At 65.5% G+C, this 17,093-nt stretch overlaps 1 protein-coding gene across 3 annotated transcripts in view; it reads right to left on the reverse strand.

Annotated features, from left to right (window-relative positions):
- Positions 1-17,093, reverse strand: part of COL18A1 (collagen type XVIII alpha 1 chain) — a 97,781-nt gene that overhangs the window by 12,099 nt on the left and 68,589 nt on the right. For all 3 annotated transcript variants that reach the window (XM_037830216.1, XM_037830201.1, XM_037830207.1), the window contains 24 exons: positions 16,572-16,687; positions 16,089-16,283; positions 14,394-14,456; positions 14,228-14,314; positions 13,858-13,911; positions 13,565-13,723; positions 12,554-12,616; positions 11,815-11,841; positions 11,100-11,231; positions 10,488-10,547; positions 9,228-9,254; positions 8,568-8,603; positions 7,998-8,069; positions 7,742-7,777; positions 7,295-7,384; positions 5,433-5,462; positions 5,273-5,299; positions 5,000-5,062; positions 4,693-4,767; positions 4,137-4,163; positions 3,501-3,554; positions 3,037-3,111; positions 442-519; positions 135-177 (listed from right to left, as the gene is read on the reverse strand). In XM_037830216.1, the coding sequence (XP_037686144.1) occupies positions 135-177; positions 442-519; positions 3,037-3,111; positions 3,501-3,554; positions 4,137-4,163; positions 4,693-4,767; positions 5,000-5,062; positions 5,273-5,299; positions 5,433-5,462; positions 7,295-7,384; positions 7,742-7,777; positions 7,998-8,069; positions 8,568-8,603; positions 9,228-9,254; positions 10,488-10,547; positions 11,100-11,231; positions 11,815-11,841; positions 12,554-12,616; positions 13,565-13,723; positions 13,858-13,911; positions 14,228-14,314; positions 14,394-14,456; positions 16,089-16,283; positions 16,572-16,687 (1,689 nt within the window). The remainder of the gene's footprint in view (positions 1-134; positions 178-441; positions 520-3,036; positions 3,112-3,500; positions 3,555-4,136; positions 4,164-4,692; positions 4,768-4,999; positions 5,063-5,272; positions 5,300-5,432; positions 5,463-7,294; positions 7,385-7,741; positions 7,778-7,997; positions 8,070-8,567; positions 8,604-9,227; positions 9,255-10,487; positions 10,548-11,099; positions 11,232-11,814; positions 11,842-12,553; positions 12,617-13,564; positions 13,724-13,857; positions 13,912-14,227; positions 14,315-14,393; positions 14,457-16,088; positions 16,284-16,571; positions 16,688-17,093) is intronic.

Consider the following 17,093-nt stretch of genomic DNA (forward strand, 5'->3'; position numbering starts at 1 on the left):
GGCATGGGGTCCTCTGCGCAGTGCCCACTGCCCCCTCTGTGAGCGGCAGGCGGAGGGACCTACCCTCCAGGGCCTCGGGGGTCCTCTGGGCTGCAGCGAGACCACCCCGACTTCCCAGCCCCAGGTGTGCTTACCTGGCAGCCCCAGGGGCCCAGGGTGGCCGGACTCCATAAACGTCTGCAAAGCACAGGCCAGAGCCAGCCGTGAGGGGCTGCCCCTGGCTGGAGCGAGGCCGCGGGGACCCAGCCCCCCAAGCGCACCCACCCGGACGGGGGTCTGGGTGCCTAAGCCCCGTCCCTGCAGCCCCAAGGGGGTCAGAGGTCAGAGGCTGACCCCAGCACTCCCTGGAGGTCAGTGTGGAGGAAGGGAGCAGAGTGGTTCTCGGGGGCCTGTGTTAGGGGAGGGTGGGCGCGGGGACCAGTGGGCACGGTGGTGACTCACGGTGCTGTCCGTGCTGGCGCGGGCCGGAGTCCCGGGGGGGCCTCGCGGTCCCGGCGGCCCCGGGGGGCCGGGTGGACACTGTTGAGGACAGAAGGGACGCTCAGGTCACATCCGCACCGGGCCCTGACCCTGACGAGGGCGCAGCGATGGGCAGAAGCTTTCTAACCACAGTCGTCTGGAAACCGAACTAGTCGGACAACATAAAATCTGGGAATTGTCGTTCACTCTGTGACCCCGAATTCCCTGGGACAGGACTCGCTCATCCCTTCGTGTTTCTGAATCTTAGTCTCGCTCAGAAACGTCCCTCGAGTGGAGACGCGGAGGCCGTCCGGCTCGCGGTGAGCTGAGCTGGGACCGGGAGCGCCCAGGCGCACACAGCTTCACCCCAGCTCCGGGGCCGCTGGGCCGGGGAGGCGAGCGCCGAGTGTCCGTGTAACTCCGTGTCCGCTGATGTGCTTGTCCCCGGAGAGGACAAACACCACCAGGAATACTCACTCAGGAGTAACCACCGCTCAGGGTAACACACTGTGAGCGCAGCGCCCTCCGGAACGTGGCCCAGGCCCGGTGGGAGCTGAACCCCCCGTCCCAGGGGCCGAGGCAGGAGCTGCTGCAGCACGGGGTGCCCTGGACCTGCCAGCGCCTGCCTGTCTGTCTGTCTGTCTGCCCGGTGGCCCTCGCAGGCACGGGGTCATTAGAAGTGAAACGGGGGGTGGGCTCTGAGGCCTGCACCACCCCTGAGGATGCTGATGAGGGGCCAGGGGGGTCCCGGCTGCCCACCTACAGCCGTGGGAACACGCTCCTCGGAGGAAACACCACCCCGTCCGCGAGTGACCCCCGGAAGTGCTGATGGAGGACGCCTGACCGAGGGGAGCCTGGGTGTCCCCAAAGACTGGGGCGAGGTGAGGACACCCCTCCCACCACTGTCCTTCCGTCACACCAGAAGCCCTCACCAGTGCAGCAAGAGCAGACAAGAGGGGCAGAAGGTTTCTGCTTGGAAGGAAGAAGTAAAACTTTGTTCCCAGACGACAAGGCCGTCTATGTAGAAAATCCCAATGAAGCAAGAAAAAAATTCCTAGAACAAGTGATTCTAACAAGGCTGTAAGATCAAAGTCAATAAATAAATGTCCGCTGCTCTCCTGATGCCAGCAAGGGACAACAGGAATTTGAAATAAAAAACATTTACATCAGCACCAGAAAACACAACTCAGGTATAAATCCAGCGAAGTATGTACAGATCAATGTGAGGAAAACAACAAAACTCTGACGAGAGAAGCAGAAGATCTAAGTAAATAGAGATTCCACATCCATGGCGAGAGATGCTCACTACTGTTAAGACATCATTGCTTCCCCAGCTGATCTACAGGTTCACGCGATGTTGATCACACCCCCGTCTGCTGCCTTGTGGACAGACCGACGCTAAGGTCCACGGGGCGTGACACAGACCCCGAAGAGCCAGCTCGGGTGTCGGAGAACAAAGCTGGAGGACGAGCCTTGGAATAAAGCTTCGGTGCCCAAGAGAGGGTGGCGTTGCCAAAACTGTAGAACAGGTGGGCGGACAGAACCCCAGAACTGGAGTCAACGGGCCGTTGACAAAGGCACAAAGGCCAGGCAGGGGAGAGAGGGGCCTTCTCGACGGAAGATGGTGGAGTAACTGGGCGGCCGCAGGCGAAAGTGACCAACCCCTCACACCTGCCACAAAATTAGCCCACGATGGGTCACAGATCTACACGCACGAGGCAAGCATAAAACTGACGGAAGATGACAGAGGAGGAAACCTGGGTGACCTTGGGTTTGATGGAGAGCGGCAGTGATGAAGAAACAACATGATTAAAACATCAAGTGTGAACTGCCGGAGACGCTCACTTTCAGGATGGCCGCGTCCTCCCACCCAGGCAGGCCCACGCGGGTGTCCGCAGCTTCCGGCCGGGCTGGGGTGTGACGAGCAGGGAAGCACGAGCCTCACACTGACCCCTGAGGGAAGAAGGGTGGGGGCGAGGGGCAGGGGGCGGAGGGCAGAGGGCAGAGGTCAGGAGCACCGGGGCCCGTGGACGGGAGGCCTGGTCGGTGGGGCACTGACACGGTCAGCAGCCAGGCTCCTGGGCCTTGCCGACGGGTGCCTTAAATACAGAACCACTAAAAATCGTCCTTGGCTCAAACAACAACACAGTCACTGTAAGTCAGAGTGTGATGCCGGGAGGAGGGTGTGCTGTGAGCAGGGAGGAAGGCAAGCCCGGGGGACACGCCAGGCTGTGGGTCCCCCCGAGAAAAACAGGCGGGCTTCTGTCTTCCTGTGGGCTTGGCTATGTGAGTGTCAGTGGGAACACATGCGTACCTGCGTGTGTGCGTGTGCACCTGTGTGTACCCATGTGCACCTACACATACATATGTGTATCTGTATGTATGTGCACGTGTGCGTGTATGCACCTATGTATATACGTGTACACCTGTGTACATATGCACCTGCGTGTGTGCATGTGTGCACCTGCGTGTACACGTGTGTGACCAACAGAGGTGCTGCTAAACTCCAGACCTGCAGCCACTCCAGGGGCCCTGGGTGTCCCCCTGCCCACCACCGCTGGCCCCCCGGACACTTACCACCATGCCAACTCCAGTGCCGGAGTCCCCGGGCTCCCCCTTCTCCCCTTTCAGTCCGTTCATGCCTGGGCGACCCTGCAGCACAGTGTGGGGGGCCCTGATCACCCCTGCAGAGGAGGCTGCACCCCCTGCCCCATCCCCCAGCCCACACTGCAGCACCCCTCGCTGACCCGAGGGCCCTCCAGAGCCGGCTGACCCTGCAGGGGCATGCGCCCTCCGTCCCCACCCAGCGCCTCCTGGGGACATCAGCTCCCCTGGGCCCTGGCTCCCCGCGGGGACGGTCTGGATGTCCCCTCAGCCACGTCCAGGGTGAGGCTCAGACGCAGGCAGGGCCAGTTCGGGGTGAGGGTCTGCTGTCCACTCCACTCCAGGCCCCCCCCCTCCCCGGGCCGGGTTGCATGCCGACCCCCAGCCCTGAGCCGCTGCCCCACAGGAGGGGCAACCCAAGACCCCGGGCTCCTCACCGGCCGTCCAGGGAAGCCGATCTCCCCCTTGTGCCCAGGACGGCCATACGGACCCTGCAGGACAGACAAGCAGCTGAGTCACCAATAGGTCCTGACAGAGGTGAGCAGAGGCCACCGAGGCCGCAGAGGAGCAGCGTCCCAGGGGGACCCGGGGCCAGGGGAGGTGAGCACGCGGAGGCCGCCCTGGGCCCTGCCCTGGATTGGAGCCGCCGGCCGGCCACGGCCTCCCTCTCTCCTGCAGCCACGGCCCAGGTGCTCCCTGCGTGAAGGCCACGTGTGCCCCCAGGCAGGGCAGCCGCCCGGGCGTACAGGTGTGTGTGTCCCATCTGTCCACGAGGGACGAGAGCCCAGGCCCCCGGGGCTTCAGGTGGACACGGCCACAGGCAAGCAGGACGGAGCCCAGGGGCTGCCACGCGGCCATCACGGAGGGGCTGGGGGAGGAGGGTGCCGGAAGGTGCGGACACCCTGCCCTGTGTCCGCACAGCTCCGCCTCCGGCCCTCTCTGTGGCCCCCGGGGTCTGTCCGTGCTGGCTACGTTGGGAGCTGTGGCCGCGTGGCAGCTCCGTGGCTGGTACCAGCCGACCGGCGTCTTCCCTTCTGACCCCGCGGCACACTCGGGCAGGGGGTCCCACTCACCGGGGGTCCTCGGAAGCCCTGCTCTCCCTGCAGAGAACCGGAAAGCTCCGTCAGTGTGGGTGTCTGCACAGCCCCCGTGGGCCCCTGCAGGGCTCCCCCTCTGGCTTTCGGCCCATCTGTCCACCTGACCCCTGGGGAGGGCTGGGGCCGCCGACACCATCGGGGAGGGCAGGAAAGCCCACGGAGAGAGGATTTGGGATTGGGGTTTGTCCTGGTTGGCACACCCTTGGGGCACCCTCTCGGGGGTCAGCAGTGGGCGATGCCCTCCCAGGGTCAGGGACTTGCCTCTGGGCCTAGGGGCAGCCGAGGCCTCCTGAGGGTCTGGGGGTTCCCCTCAGCCTTGGGGGTCCGGGCCTGGCTCCTCCCCAGACCCCTCCCCGGGGCTCAGGGAGGTGTGGAGGCACAAATGGGAGAGGATCAGGAGAGCCCTTCTGCCGCAGAAGGTTCCAGAGCCCTGTTCGGGGAGGCTGTGTCCTCAGGAGCGGGTCCCTGTCTCTGGAGGCCACCCCCGTGCTCGGTCCCTGCGCCCTGGAAGCGAGGCCGCGCAGCCCCTCACCTTGGCTCCTTTTGGGGCGGGGCCCAGGAGGCTGCCATCGGGGCGCAGCATGGCGCCCGGCTCGCCCTTCTCCCCCTGGAAGGCAAAGCCGCCGGTCAGCAACGCGAGCTTCAGGGGCACGGCACCCCCAGAGCGGAGACCTCCCCCGGGACAGCGACCCCTCAGGACAGGCCACCGGGGCTCCCAGGCCCCACCCGCTCCGTCTGCACGGCCGACTGGGCTGGCCGGTGGGCCGGGGGCTGCCCTCTCCCTGGCCCGTGGGGCCCGTGGGGCGGGAGACCCCCGAGGGAGGCGCCGGGACCCCCACCTTCTGGCCCGGGAAGCCCGGCTCGCCTCTGGGGCCCAGGTCGCCCTTTGGTCCGGCCGGCCCCTGGGAAGGAAACGAGGCTGCGTGAGGTCCGCAGTGGCCGTGTCCCCACCTCAGGGGGCCACGTCCCGGCCACCACCACGGCTGGGCGCCAGAGGCCTCCCTGACAAGGGCCGCGCCCACCTGAGGGGTCCCCCTGCCTGCAAGGGGGACATCTGCCCACCCTCTCCCACCACCGTCCCCCGAGAGCGGGGAGGCCACGCGGTGACTTACGGGGAAGCCGGCATGGCCCTGCCTGCCCTGCGGGAGAAAGTGCAGCGTCAGCTCTGGACAAACGTCCACCGAGGGTCAGACTCCGACACCCCAGCCCTGTCCTGACGGGCACCGCCCGGGACACATCCGGTGCGTTTCTTGGGCAAAAAACGGCACATACCTCGGGTCCTGGCACACTGGCAAGGGCTCTCTGTCAGCAAGTCGGCAGGAAAGTAAAAAGTAAAAAAAAGAAGGAAAAACCACATTTAAAATAAAAATTCAACTGTTAACAAAAATTAAGTTTACAAAGAAAACATTGTTTTCAGAAGCCTCTCTGGGTTTGCCTTCCGGCCCCTCGCGGGCTGCCTCAGGGTGGGTGGGAGCCCCTGGCCCTTTCGGGGGCCACCAGTGGCTGGGGAGGAGCTGCGGGCTCGCTGCAGCCAGGTCTCAGAAGCCCCCTGTGCTGGTCTGGATGGATTATGTCCCCCCAAACTCCATGTTCTTCAATGCAGTCTTGTGGGGTCAGATGCATTGGAGGTGATTAGGTTGGAACCTTCTGATTTGGTGTTTCCATGGAGATGTGACCCACCCAACTGTGAGTGACACCTTTGGTTAGGGTGTGACCTCTTGACTGAGGCCCTGCCCATTGAGCGTGGGCCTTCATTAGTTCACTGGAGTCCTATAAAAAGAGCTCAGAAACAGGGACCTCAGGGTAACAGAGAGTGACATTTTGAAGAGGAGCTGCAGTTGAGAGAGAACAAAATGCCCCAAGAGCAACATTTTGGAGAACACCATTTAGAAACGCAACCCGGGAGCAAGCAGATGCCAGCCACATGCCTTCCCAGCTAACAGAGGTTTTCCGGATGCCAATGGCCTTTCTCCAGGGAAGGTACCCCTTGTTGATGGACACTTTATGGTCTTAAGACTCTAACTTTATAACCAAATAAACCCCCTTTATAAAAGCCCATCCATTTCTGGTGTTCTGCATAACGGCAGCATTAGCAACCCGGGACACCCCCATTTTTGTTGGAAGTGGCTCTGAACGCTTATTGTCATCTGTGCTCTGGCCTGGGCATGTCCTCTGCCTGGAGAGGTGACGCGGTGCAGGTGTGGGTTCCACAGCCGGCAGTGGAGCAGCTGGGGTCTGCAGCTGGGGGTGGTGGCCAGGGAAACGGGGTGTCTGAGTGGCTGCCGTGGCTGCTGGCACAGATGGGCTGGGTCCCCGACCCCGAGGCTCGTGCACCTGCCCTGAGAGGGCCTGTCCAGCTGGGCCTGGGCCTTCTCTGCTGGGGGTGGGGAGGGGGCTGTGGAGACACCCGCAGAGAAAGCAGCGGGGACAGGACAGCCAGGAATCCTGGCCAGGAGGGTTCTGGACCCAGCTCAGCCCTTCTCCAGAGAGCACTGGGCGGCTTTACCGGCAGCTACGTGCATTTCCGGGCTGTGGGCTACAACCAGGGACGACCGAGATAGGACGGAAATACAAGACGCCACCGTGTGTCCCCAGAGCGGCCGGCCCAGCACATCGCCTCCCAGTGGTCCCTGCAGCTCTGGCCCTTAGCGGGCACGCTGGACGTGCCATCTGCATCTCTACCGCTACCGCCACGAGCTGAGCAAAGACCAGTCACTGGAAAGGGACGAGGGAAACTGTCTGCAAGGAAGGGAACGGCCGCCAGGCCTCCCTCAGGAGCTGCCGGGATTCAACGGCATTTCTGAGAGAAGCACGGATGTGCCATGGAGCCCCCAAGCTCCCCGGACCCTCTGACTGGCCCCCAACAGGCCACAGGCCACCTGGGGACGCAGCGAGAGGGCCCGGCCTCGAGGCTGTCCCAGGCCGCGGAACTCGGCTTTCCCGCCCATCACTTTTCATTCCCCTTTTCTCTCTGGACTCCAGCCTCACCCTTTTCTTCTCCTCTAAGTTCTAAACACAGTCTCACCAGAAGGAGACGCGCTCTGGCTCCCAACAGAACCAGCAGATTGGGGAGCACCCGGCACCCAGGCCGACGGCCACCCCCATCCCCCCACCCTGCGGGGCCCAGCACCTACGTCCTGCTCCGACAGGTAGACGACGGGCCCGGGGGGTCCGGGGGGCCCTGGGAGGCCTGGCTGCCCCACGCCATCCTTCCCTGGGCTGCCCTGGAAGACAGCCACATCCCCAGCACTCGATAAACTGCCACAGGGGGACCCCGCAGCCCACCCATGACGCAGAGGGCTCCCTGGAGCCCATGGGGTGTGAGGAGCAGCCCAGGGGCTGGGGACAGTGGCTTCAGAGGCCTCCGGGCAGGGCAGGCTCTGGAGGGACCCGTGCACCCCACACCCCAGCCCCGAGAGCCACCACTTCCGAGGGGTCCCCATATCCCGTGTGTGGCAGGGCGAGTGAGCAGCGGTGACCGGAGAGCCCGGATGGGCTGGGCTGGGGGGACTGGCCAGTCGTGCTCCACAGCTGCCCGCAGATAGTCCCCCCTGCCCCCAGCCATCACCGGTGACACACACCTTCTCTCCTGGGCTCCCCTTGTCTCCTTTTGGTCCCTGTGGAAAGAAGAAGTTAACAACTCGCCATGGACCGAACCAAGGGCCTCCAGGCTGGCTTTGGGGAAGGCTGGGGTCGGTCACAGCCCCACAGACTCGCTCTGGTGTCTCCTTCTCTCTGCAGAGCTGGGCTGCTGCCTCGGGGCCCAGGGAACCCGGTGGGGCAGGTGCCTGGACACCCCCCACCCAGGATACCCCTGGCCACTGCACGGTCACTCACCGGAGGCCCGGCTGCCCCCTCTCTGCCAGGAAGGCCCGGGAACCCGCGCGCTCCATCCTGGCCGATGTCCCCCTGGAGCCGGCGGGAGAACACACGTCAGCCCCTGGCCCACCCAGCTCCCCAGGACAGAGCCATGACCCCTGGGGAGGCGGCCCTGCCTGGCTGCCCGCTGCTCAGGCTTCACTGACCGTGGGGTGTCCAGGCCGGCAGCACCGGGGCCGAGGGGGGTTCCCCTACAAGGTGGCCAGAGGGGCCCAGGCCCTGCTGGGCTGTCTCTGTAAATGGGGTGGGGGTGTCTTATATTCTAAAGAAACAGGGCAGGGCCAGGTCAGCTGCAAGGAGGAGCCAGAAGGGGTGGGGGGCTGACTGCACCCCCCAAGTCCATCCTGCACAGATCCCCCACTTGGGCCGTAGCCATGTCACCCCTAGTGGCCGAGGCTCGGGGGGAAGAGATGGGGGCCATGGGGGCACAGGCTGGCCTGGCTCCTGGCCTCAGCCCTGGGGACCCCTCGACCCTGGAGTGGGGACAACAAAGACTTTCGATGTTCTGAACCCCCCAAACGTTCTTACCTTGTCCCCCGGGGGCCCAGCCATTCCAGGATCCCCCTGAAGTGGAAAAGGGGACTCCATGAGTGAGGGGCAGGGGCGAGGCCACCCCCAACGCAGCGCCCACCCATCCCCCCCAGCCAGCAACAGGGAAGCCCCCCTGCATCTCGGAGCCCTGGGGTTGGGGACATGGACCCCGGCCCCCCACGCCCAGGCCAGCCCGGCACCTCCTGGGAGAGTGGCCCTGGGCCTGAGGGGTGGGGGGCTGGGGCTGGGGGCTGCCGTCCTGCAGGCTCAGGGGCACAGGAGCGAAGCAGGAGCTGGAGAGGCGCCCGGTCCCGGTCCCCAGGGTAGCCAGCCCTGCAGCTGTGGGTCGGGGGCCTCCGCGACCCTCCATGGCCCGGCTCTGCCCAGGTCCCCACCGCAGTTCAGGGACTGAAACCGCAGCCTCGACGCCCCAAGAAAGGGCTGTGTGTGCTGGCGGTGCCCCTGGAGCTGCGCCCTGCCTGGCAGGGGGTCATGGAGCCTTTAAGCCCCTCCAGGCCCTCTGGCACCGGGCACATGTCCACACGTCCACACGTCCACACTTCCTCCGAGCGCGCGGCTCCTGTGAGCAGCAGCCCCTGGGGCGCTTGGCAGCGTGGCCCCCACCCACCCACCCAGGCGTGCCCGTCGCCCACTCACCTTGAGCCCCGGCCGGCCAGGAGGACCCTGTGGAGCAGAGGAACAGTGGTCAGGCCCGGCTGAGTGCGCACAGCGGCCCGGGCTGGGGGGACGTAACCCACCGGGAAACCAGCCCCTTCCCTGGTGCTCACAGCTGCAGCCGAACAGGGAGGGCGAGAGGGTCAGGGAGCCAGCTCGCCATGGGGAGCCCCTGGGGCCTGCTCAGTCGACCCTGAACATCCTCAGCCTGGCCCCGGCCCGTGGGGCACCTCGGGGGGCTGACACCCCGACACACAGCTCCCCGCCTGGGGTGTGTCCGCACGAGAACCGCCTTCTGCTCAGAAAGCCACCCGAACACGAAGTAAGTTCTCATCGGATGTAACTACAAAGTACGAGTGAACGTGTCCCTTCAACGAGAGCAGCGGCCCCCCATGGGCCCAGGGTCGACACCCCAACACGGCTGCGGGTGGGAGCAGCCCCCTGCCCTCCGGGGGGCCGGGGACCCTGGAGCTGGTGACGCGGTTCTAGAGCCTCAGGGAGGCCTGGCCCCGGGGGCCGCCTCAGCACACAAGTCCCAGAAGCTTCTCCCGACTTTTGGCTCAGGCTGTCCTGATGCTAAAGCAGCTACCGCGCACAGGTGAGTGGAGGCTCCCTCAGTGCACAAGAGGAAAGGCACGAGCTCGAAAAGCTCGATGTGGAACATTCCAGTGAACTGCAAATCCGTGTCATAAAATCCACGTCAACCCGGCTTGCGGCAGCCTCCAGAACGGCCCGGGGCCTCCATCCTGGGCAGGTGGGTACCCCAACCTGAGCTTGTGCTGTGGGGTGAGGACAGCTCACGCACCCTCAGTGAGCAGGGGTGTCCCGCCTGCCCCCCTGCCAGTGCTGGCCTCAGCACCCCACCACTCATGGAGCCTCAGCTGCTCGGGTCTTGGGCCCCCCGACCCCGGGCCCGGCGGTGCTTGCTCACACGCAGCAAGGTGGGGTTTTGTAGCAATCGCTTGACTCAGCTTTCACTCAGGTCGGGTGTGTTATGTCTCAAAATTAGAGACGCAAAAGACAGTGAGGACTGGGTTTTTCCCGGAAATAGCCGTCTCGGTGCCCACCCTGCCCCAGCTGGTCCTGGCAATGGGGTTCGGGGCTGACACTTCAGCTCAACCTCGGGGGGCTGGCAGGGAGGACCAAGGACCCGAGGTTGGAATGAGCCGCCCGCCGCTTCTGCAGGGTCCCCGTTCTGCCGCGGGGCCTGCTCCCCAAAGCTCACCAACCAGTGGGCAGTACCTGGGGTCTGTCGGAACCTCGGGCCGTCCAGAAGAGCGCCCCAGAACCTTCCATGTCGTCCTGGAGGAAAAGACACCAGCGAGAGGCTCAGGCCGCCCTGTTCTCAAGGAGAGGCCCTCGGGGTGCTGGGCCTGCATCGAGAATAGGGGCACCGCCGGGCCGAGCGTGGGCTGGGGTCACCCGAGAGTGGCCAGCTGGCGGGTGAGGCGCCTCTGCTAGCTGGAGGGACCTGCCCGGGGGCGCGCCCCCCATGCAGCCTCTCGGGGTTCGGTCTGAGCCGGCACAAGGCTGCAGGATGGTGTTTGTCTCTGCTTTGGCCTCGGGAGGGCTGCAAGGCCCCAGGAACAGCGGCGGGCAGGGCGGCCAGAATGAGCGTCGCGGCACCAGGGGCAGCCTGGGTGGCTCTGGTCTCGAGAAGATGGGTGTGCAGCCACCCCGCCCTCCCCTGGAACCTTCCACGGAGGCACAGTCAGGGCCAGGGGGCTGCAGGCCTGACACAGGCTGTGCCCAGCTCTGGGCCAGGCCAGGGTGATGCAGCTGGGAGACGCTGGAGCAGGACGCGGTCCCAGACACAGACCCAGGCTTTCAGGGGCTGAGCTCAGTGGTACTCACAAATCCCGCTGCGAGTCCGGGGCCTGGGGGCCCGGGGAGCCCAGGGGGGCCAGGGGGCCCAGCTGGTCCAGGGGCTCCTGCTGGGCCGCTCTCCCCGGGAGCACCGACGGGGCCGGGGTCCCCCTGGCTTCCCTGCGAAGGGAGGGGAGACAGCATCACGTCCTCCCGGCTCTCCATAGAACGCCATGTCAGCTGTGGTGTCCCCTGCACCTGCGCCCCAACAGCCCCGAAACCATCTGAAATCCCAGGAGATGACTGAGCGCTCTGTGAAGCACCAAACCCCACGGCCTCTTCCTTCTGGCTTCCGCGGACACCCCCTCCTCCTAACGCAGACCCTCCAACCACAACTGCAGATGTGCGGCCTGGGGCTCGTCCAGACCCGAGTCAGGGCCGTGGCAGCGGGGGGCCTGAGCCCACCAGCACGGGGGTCTCTGCGTAGGGTCCCAGGACAGCCTCGGAGCGGAGTGTGAGGGGCTCTGAGCAGCCTCTGGGCCTGGCCTCCCCCTGCCGCCCCCCAGGCCTGGCAGCCCCCGTGCGTGTCCTCCGGTGTGGCCCAGGCCCTGCAGGAGTGGCCGGGCTCCCGCTCAGGAACCAGCCTGTGGCCACCCAGAAGGAGCGGACGGAGCCCACTCAGGACCCTGGGGGGGACAGTCTATCAGATGAGGTCCGGCTCTGGGTGGGCTGTGGGAGGCAGGAGGGCAGCATCTGTCCGTACCTTGGGTCCCGGGGTGCCTGCTTCACCCTGTGGGAGAGAGAAGCAGCTCTGTGGGGTCTGAGCCGGCACCAGGAGGACGGGAGAGCTGGCCTGGCCGTCCACTGGCCGGGGCCACTGCCCCGCACATTTGCACACGTTTTGCGCTCTGTCTTCTCTCTCTGGGTGGGGAGCTGATGTGGGGGCACTGCTCCCTGAGACCCCACCCAGAGCTCGGCGAGGCCCGTCTCTACCAGTGGCCCCCAAACCCAGCCCCGGCCTTGACCCCTTCCTGGCCTGGGATGTGCCTGGGGCTCTGGGGGTGGGTCTCTGGAAGGACCCCATGTGCCAGTTGCTGTGCGTTCCACGAGGCAATTGCCCTCCAAGGCACCCAGGGCCACTCTCGGCCGAGTCACCCACTCTCTCAGCTAAGCTGTGGCCACGGGAACCAGCGGTTCTGAGCACCTCAGTGTCCATGTGACATGAGCCCCCCACTCAGCCCAAACCTCCTCCAGGTCACGTTGTGATAGACCAGCAGGACCCCCCAGGGCTGGGGCAGCATCAGTGGTCAGGCATGTGAAGGGCTGACTTTCCCCAAGACTGAGTCCAGTTTTTGTCATGAAAAAGCAGCTGGGACGAGGTCCTGAACTTCTACACGAGCCCACAGCCTCTGGTCACACAGGCGACTGCGTGAAGCCCCCCATGGCACCCTCCTGTCCCCATCACTGGGGCCCGTCCACCCGACAGGTGGGGAGTGACTTACGGGGTCTCCTCTCTGGCCGTCAGCTCCGGGTCGCCCCTCTTTTCCTGGAGGACCTGGGGGCCCCTGGGGGAGAGAAGAGCCGAGTGAGGCCTGCCGGCCACCAAGACGCATGGACCAGCCAGGGCATGGGGTCTGCCACACCCCGGACACGCGGCCAGGCCCAGAGGCCCCCAGGACACAGACCCCGAGCAGCTCGGGGCTCCCTGCCGGCTGGCTTGCTGTTTACTCCAGTCGCTGATCAAACCGGGGAGCCGGGATGGGCAGACCCCAGGGACCGGGAGGTGGGCCCCCTCCTCTGTCCACGGGAGGAACCGCCGCAGCCTCCGAACCCAGAGCCTCCGAACGCCCGGAAACGAGGTGCACCCCTCCCCCTCCCCCAGGACTCACCCCAGGGGGTCCCCAGGCCTGACAACAAGCGTTGGCAGGGGCTGGCTAGGAGGGGGCAGCACCCACCCACCCAGCTCCACGTGCCCGCTGGGGTGCAGGACAGGTTCACGCTGTGTCAGCAAGTGAAAACCCAGCCCCATGCGCGTGTCGCACCCCCAGTTACAGTGACCGGCGCCCGTGAGCACCTCGGGCTTGCTGTGGACCCCGCGGGGGCAGGCGGGGGGGCCGGGGTCAAGGAGAGGGACGGAGGAGGCGCAGGGGCAGCGAGTGTCGGGGCACAGTGAGCAGGGAGCTCTGAAGAGCGGGTGCAGTGAGGGGGCAGTGGGCAGGCCCAGGGAGACCCCGTGGGGCTGAGGGCTTAGCCGCGCTGCTAGCGGTCATAGCAGGCTGGTGACCCCCAGACCCGCCCCGCTGCCCCCATCTGAGAGCACACCCAGAGGTGGCAGCGCCCCACTGGAAGGCTGAGGGTTGGGGTGCGACACAGGCCAGAGACGGCAGGAATGGGGGGCTGTGCCCAGACGCAGGGTAACCCCACACTCGAGCTCTCGCCCCACTCCTGGCTGATGAGGCCACCTGCCCCGGGAGGGGGACGTGGGTGGGTGAGGGGTGGGAGGCAGGACTTACCGGAGGGCCGGGGAGCCCGGGGGCCCCATCCCGGCCAGGCACGCCAGGCAGGCCCGCGGGTCCTGGGGTGTCCGAGCTGTTCACCCCGAAGCGGCCTGGCTCGCCGGGCAGGCCGGGGACACCGGGGGGCCCGGGGGGCCCGGGGAAGCCTCGTGGTCCCTAAGGGGAGACAGAGAGTCACGGCACATGCAGTCCGCTGAGCAACACACCCCACCCCCCAAACCTCTTTACCCCACGGGGTCCCTGCTGAGGTCTGTGTGGGCTGGGGGGGTCCTATCCACAGGGACACTCACCCTGAGGGTCTCCATGTCACCACCGAAGCCGGACCCCTCCATGTCGATGAAGGTCTGTGGGGGAGTGTGGGGGACCCATCACTGGGGGGCAGGGGTGCAGACCCACTATGCCCTCAAGCCCAGACCCCCCCCCCAAGAACCCCAGCCCAGAGCCGGACCCCACCTGTGGCCCCAGGGACACCCCCCTGGCCCCCCGGAGCTCTGACAGACACACTGCCCCCTGGCTCGGGTGTCCCTGCAGGAGGTGATTTTGTGGGTGACGGCAGCCCGGGAGCCCTTGTCCCTGGGCCCGAGGGCACCCCCCAGCAGGGGCTGGCAGTGCCCACTCAAAAGAGAGGACGGGCCCTCATGGAGGCCGAGCGGGACTCACCAGCTTGTCGGGTCTGGGGGAGGGTCCCGGTGGCCCTGGGGGCCCCTGGGGTCCTGGGGGTCCTTGTGGCCCAACCCCTGGATCCCCCTGGGAATGGGAAACAAGCTGGTCACAGACGCGCTGAGACAGGGCCTCGGGGTCCGTCCCTGCCCGGGGAGGGTCTTACCTTCTCGCCCTTGGGGCCCACGACCCCCGGAGTCCCGGGGAAGCCCTGAGGCCCGACGTCGCCCTGGAAGGCGGAGAGCAAGTGTCACGTCAGGGAAGGGCACCCCAGCGGCCACCAGCACATGGCGTCTGCCAGACCCTTGCCCGCTGTCCCCCAGCAGCTCGGGGCCGCCTGGAACCGCACCCTCCAAGGGGCAGAGGAGGGGCCGGGCCGCCGCGAGCCCACGGCCACGGAGGGCCTCGCACATCCCCACTGGTCCCCGCCAAATGGCAGTGCCCGTCTGTCTGTCTGTCTGTGTACGTGTGCCTGCAAGTGTGTGCACGCGTGTGTGCTATGGGGAACACTGGACAGAGAACGTGCCGGCACGTCCGCTACTGGGAGAGAGGATGGGAGGGTCCCATGGCTTCAGTGTTCCACGCCTGCTGGAGCACAGCCGGCCACAGAATGCTGACACGATCCACTAGAGGACACCGCTCGAATCCTGTACCACAAACACCTGCACACACGTGCACACTCACACGCACACACATGTGCACACTGGTATTCACACGCACACTCACACACAGTCACATCGCACTAACCCACCCACGCACACACGCACGAGTGCACACATGCACACTCGCACACACACGTGCACTCACCCACACATTCACACACGTACAAGTGCACACACACGTACACTCACATGCACACACGTGCACTCACATGTGCACACTGGTATTCACATGCACACTCACGCAGTCACATTGCACTCACCCACCCATGCACACACACGTACAAGTGCACACATGCACACTCACACACAGCACACATGTACACTCACACACACACACGTGCACTCACATGTGCACACTGGTATTCACATGCACACTCATGCAGTCACATCGCACTCACCCACCCATGCACACACACGTACAAGTGCACACACTCACACTCGCACACATGCACACTCAGTGCACACACTTGCACACACATGTCCACGCGCATGCACGTGCACGCACATGCTCTGGGGTGTGTGACTGAGGTCTGTGGAGCCCCCACCCTGGCTGGGTCCCCGAATGGCCTCCATTTCGCCAGCTCACTTTCCCTTTTCTATGTACTCCCCACCCCCTTCAGGCTTTCTGCCTCTTACATATTTTTTTCTCCAAGGATTTGGAAGCTCCACTTTCTATTTCTATTTTTCTTTTCTGTTCTTCCCTGATAATTAGCCTAAATCTTTCAACACACACACTTCACTTTTCACTTTCCCATCAGCGGTTAGACTTCTGTTTTCCTGAGGAAAGTTAACCTGCTCTCCCACGGGGGCTTCACTTTGAAACCCCATCCCCGCGTCAGTGACTGCTGCAGCCACGGGAGAAGGGCCCCCACCTCCTCTGTCCCCACCAGATCCCCTCCCGCCCCACCCCAGACGGCACGAGAGGCCCCCACCCTCGCAGCTCACCGCGGGATGACCCCTTCGTTCTCACTCCCGCCCGCTGTACCCTGAAGCATGGGGCGAGCTCCAGCTCTGGGTCACCGTGTCCAGCTCTGAGGGGCCAGCAGAGCCCCAGGAGCTGGCTCTGGCCCCGTGCCCCTCAGGCGCAATCTGGGGGTCTGCTCTGATAGTGGCTAAGCTCCTCATTGGCCACCCATTCTCCCCTCCTGCTAGGACCCCGCTCTGGGCCAGGCAGGACCTGGCCTTGGGGATGTGCTCACCGGCTGGCCGTCCCTTCCCGGGGGTCCGTCCTTCCCTGGCGGTCCGGCAGGCCCGGGGGGTCCCTGAGGCCCGGGGACAGGCTGTGTGTAGGTGCCGTCGGGGCTGTGCACGGCCGGGCCTGCGGGGTCCTGGGGACCGAGGGGGCCAGGCAGGCCCTGAGCACCCAGCTCCTCCTTCTGCCCCTTCAGGTGCCCCTGGGAATGAAGAGGAGACGGGTGCACAGCTGGGGTCACCCTCAGGGGCCTGCCCTGGGGTCTCCTCACACTGCTCCGTCCTGTGCACTGCTGGCCAGGAACCCCCACTGTGGACGCCCCATGGCTGCCGGTGCCCCCCCACGTGCTGGGCATGCAGGGGCAGCAAGGAGAGCGGCCTGGCCACACCCCGAGGGGCCTGCTCTGGGGTCGCCACGAACGGGCTGGAAAGCCCCGGTTCCTCCAGCCCCGGCAGCTCTCGGCCAGGCCAGGGTGGTGGGTGTGGCTCACCTCTTCCAGGCCACCTCCAGGTCTCCAAGCTGTCCCATCCCACGTGGACACCACATCTGGGTCCGCAGGGCCGGCACTGCCCGTCCGTCCAGGCTCCTCACCAGCACGGGTCTGAGCTGTGGGGGTGGGGGGCTGCTGTCAGACCCGTGCTGCCCCCTCCCCAGGGAGGTCGGCCCTGTCCCCCCAGTGCCGGCCTGGAGCCCTCGGGACACGGGGATGGGCCTGAGCCCCAAGCCGAGCTCCCTGACTGAGCACAGCTGCTCTGGCAGGTGCCCTGGGGTGGGGGGTGCAGGCAGGTGGGGACAAGGGGACCTGAAATCAGCAATGAACCAGAGGAGGCTCTGTGAGGCCCTGCAGGAGGCAAGCCACTCCTCCCTGGTTGCCACCAGCTCCAACCGCCAGCCAAATCTTCCGGAAGATTCTTCCTGGGTCCCATGTACAGAGAGGCCCTGGCCCAGCTGAAATGCCTTCTTATCACTTATCACTTTTTTCTTCTCATTTTTTCCTCTCTAAACTTTTTGA

Source organism: Choloepus didactylus, chromosome 1, assembly GCF_015220235.1.
Source record: "Choloepus didactylus isolate mChoDid1 chromosome 1, mChoDid1.pri, whole genome shotgun sequence".
In the NCBI taxonomy this organism is placed as follows: domain Eukaryota; kingdom Metazoa; phylum Chordata; class Mammalia; order Pilosa; family Megalonychidae; genus Choloepus; species Choloepus didactylus.